This window comes from Dendrobium catenatum, unplaced genomic scaffold (assembly GCF_001605985.2).
Source record: "Dendrobium catenatum unplaced genomic scaffold, ASM160598v2 original_scaffold_231809, whole genome shotgun sequence".
Lineage (NCBI taxonomy): Eukaryota > Viridiplantae > Streptophyta > Magnoliopsida > Asparagales > Orchidaceae > Dendrobium > Dendrobium catenatum.
This window is the reverse complement of record NW_021550217.1, coordinates 1,265-4,714: the sequence shown is the minus strand read 5'-3', so window position 1 is coordinate 4,714 and position 3,450 is coordinate 1,265. Positions and strand designations below refer to the sequence as shown.

The 3,450-nt window shown below is 37.9% G+C and overlaps 1 protein-coding gene across 1 annotated transcript; it reads left to right on the top strand.

Moving 5' to 3' along the window:
• Positions 1 to 127: 127 nt before the first annotated feature.
• LOC110108685 (putative pentatricopeptide repeat-containing protein At1g13630) lies at positions 128 to 3,437 on the top strand. Its single transcript, XM_020839439.2, has 3 exons — positions 128 to 486; positions 594 to 2,720; positions 3,147 to 3,437. The coding sequence occupies exons 1-2, from the start codon at positions 168 to 170 to the stop codon at positions 2,690 to 2,692; spliced, it is 2,418 nt and encodes an 805-aa protein (XP_020695098.1). The 5' UTR covers positions 128 to 167; the 3' UTR covers positions 2,693 to 2,720; positions 3,147 to 3,437.
• The last annotated feature ends 13 nt before the right edge of the window (positions 3,438 to 3,450 follow it).

Here is a 3,450-nt window from a genome sequence, read left to right as displayed (position 1 = left end):
TATATATATATATATATATATCATTTGAGAAAATTAAATGAATATTAAGTAACTTAAATTAAAATTAGAAATAATTTCAAATATATTAAAATTTTACTTCAATCAAAATAATAAAAAAAAGAAGCCCTAACGGTTCTTCCCCGCAACAATGAAACCCTAGCTCATCCATGCTCCGTTGCCCCGGTTGGCGTGACTTTCGATTTCTCCCTCGATTCCCTTTTCAGTTTACCCGCGCCAAGTGCTGGTCATCTTCTTCGGCTGCCATGGCTGAGGCTGTCCACACATTCAAATTTTCCTCCGCATGTAGCTCCATTCACTTCGGAGGAGCTTTTCGAAAGAAGTCCCATTCCTTGCATGGCGGTAGATTCTTCCGAGCCGAGCCCAAGGATTACAGGATTTCACGGTTGCGAGATTGCCATGCGCAGGCGAGACATGGGAGGTTGAAGGAGGCACGAAACATTTTGAGGCAAATAATCGCTAAAGAAGGTGATGCACTCTCCCTTTTCGAAAACTTTGCAAAGATTCCGTTCCTACACATTATAGATGACAAAGATTTAGTTTTGTTATTTTTCTGCTTGATTTTTTACTTGCAGGACCTTGCTCGGCTCCTTCACTTTGTGCATTGCTGTGTGAGGGCTTCCAGAACTTTGATTCTAATATCATAGTGTGGGACATGCTTGCAAATGTGTATGCGCAATCAGAAATGGCAAATGACGCTCTCTTTGTTCTCAGAAGAATGGATGCCTTGAACATCCAAGCTTCTATATCAACTTATGACAGTTTGCTTTATAGCTTGGAGAACAGTGATATTGTTTGTGACATCTATGAAGAAATCAAATTTCGTGGGATTTCATTAAGTGAATTCACGGACAGTATCTTCATACGTGCTCTCTGCCGGCAAAAGAGGCTGCAAGAAGCATCTTTTTTCTTCCAATTGCTTCGTGAGAGGAAAGAGTTTATCCCTTCCATTGTTATCTTAAATTCTCTGATTTCAGGATTCTGTAAAGCAGGATTTCTAGAAATTTCGATGTCATTTCTTTCCATGGCACTTAGATATGGGTTGATCCCTGATAAATATAGTTATGCTCCCATTCTTCATGGCTTATGCCTAAAGGGATCTTTGGAGGAGGCTTTAGATGTTTCAGTGAGAATGGAGAGGGATGGAATTGATCATGACATTGTGACTTATAACATTCTCATGAATGGGTGTCGCTTACACGGGCATATGAGTGAGGTCTATTTGCTCATCCATGAGCTGTTTATCAGAGGTCTTAAACCTGATCTTGTTACGTACACTATTTTAATTACTGGACACTGTGATCAGGATAATCTTGAATATGGATTGAGGATGAGGAAAGATATGATGAAGCATGGAATTCGGTTGAATATTATTGCCTACAGTGTGCTTCTAAATGCTTTATGCAAAAAGGGTTTTATCAAAGAAATGGAAATGCTGCTTGATGAGATGGAAGATATTGGTTTGCATATAGATTTAGTAGCATATTCAATCCTTATTCGTGGATATTGTAGTCTAGGACATATTGACAAGGCACTAGAAGCATGTGAAGTGATGCACTCTAAAAAGTTGAATCCGAACTCATTCATTCACGGGGCATTTCTTTCAAGCCTATGCAAGGAAGGAATGATGGCAGAAGCTAAGATATATCTGGATAATTTACGCTGTTGTGGCCAGTCCATCGATGTCATTTTGTACAACATAGTAATTGATGGATATGTTAAGGCAGGTAATTTTAATGGTGCTATTGAGTTGTATTACTTGATGCTCAAGCAGGGATTGACTCCAACTGTTGTAACTTGGAATTCACTCCTCTTAGGCTTATGCAAGACTGGTAGACTACATGCTGCAAGGGATTTTCTTAGATATTTTGAAAGTAATGGAGTGTCACCTACTGTAGTGACCTACACTACTTTAATGGATGCATTTGGCAAATCCGGGCATTTTGATGTGATGTTAGAATTGCTTGATGAGATGATTGGAAAAGAGATCACACCAAATGTTGTCACTTACAGTGTAGTCATGAAAGGGCTCTGCAGGAATGGAAGGCTAAATGAGGCTGTTAAACTGCTCAAGGGTATGAATGAAATTGGTTTAGAAGCAGATGTTATTACTTATAACACTATCATACAGGGTTTTTGTGAAGTATCTAACTTAAAGATGGCTTTTCATGTTCTGGGGGAAATGTTGGAGCATGATGTTTCACCCACTTCTGTTACTTACAATTTGCTTATCAATGTACTTTGTCTGAAAAGAAAACTTGAAAATGCAGAACATTTGCTGGATGATTTGTTAGCGAGGGGAGTCTGTTTGCGGAAGTTTGCTTACAGCACAGTAATTAAAGCACAATGTGTGATGGGAATGCCAAAAAAAGCCATTCTGCTCTTTGAAAGAATGGCAAGAGCTGGGTATGAAGTTTCAATCAAGGATTATTATGGAGCAATTAATAGATTATGTAAACGAAGTTTTGTTGGTGAGGCAATTATATTCTTCAATATGATGCTACAGGGTGGTATCTTACCAGATCAAGAACTTGCTTATGTCATGGGCAGTGCTCTCCTAAAAAAATATTACCTCTTTTCATTCTTTACATTGCAAACAATGATGATAAAACTTGGTCTTCATTTCTTTCACACCGTAGAAGGAGGTTTGAAAGGGAAACAGGAGTCCGAGTAAGACCATGGAAATTGGCTATCTGAACAAGGTCTGACTTTTGTTCTTTCCTCCCATTATTTTTATGTTACTTTGCTTTTTAGTAGGACCCCATACCTTAACTTTTCTTTATGCTAGAAATACATTTGGGAAAGCTCTACCCTTACATGCAGCCTCTCCATTGATTTTTTTATTAACATGATAAATGCACTTGCGTCGTCTATCTTTGAAAGGTTGATAGCATTTTTTGTCGGGAAGTATACTAGTACAACACAATATTGCGAAACGAAATTTTAAATGCCAAGTTTGCTTCTTTCATAAGCATATATCCTTACTCTGCAGAATTAAGCGAAAAATTATGTGGTAATGAATTGTAGAGTGAAGTTATTTGAACTAATTTGACCTAATCTAACATATGAATGCAGAATTCTTTAACTTTGATTTATGGTTATTTATATTCAAAGTTCATCATGTGCAGGTTGCAATGATCATCCAGGAACATGATAGCTTGTTGTCACGCCATCTGTTGGATACCAGGTGTCCTTAATTGAATCATTCTATGGAACATCAGAAGATGTGCTTAATTCACTCAGGTGTGTATTATAAGAAGGCATCCAATTAAATATTATCAAGCTCACTAGATTCTATCTTTTGAACCTAAGATCTTACGAGTACAATGTATCATATGCATAGTTTAAAATTGCGCAATATGAGGCTCGCCTTGAGGCCCGCCTTTGCGCAATTCCAGTAAAAAACGCCTCGATGATTATGCCTCGAGTTTT

Coding starts and splice junctions, on each gene's coding strand:
- LOC110108685 (XM_020839439.2), top strand. CDS start 168: ATGCTCCGTTGCCCCGGTTGGCGTGACTTTCGATTTCTCCCTCGATTC. Junction 487..593: donor GCAAATAATCGCTAAAGAAG/GTGATGCACTCT, acceptor TTTTACTTGCAG/GACCTTGCTCGGCTCCTTCA.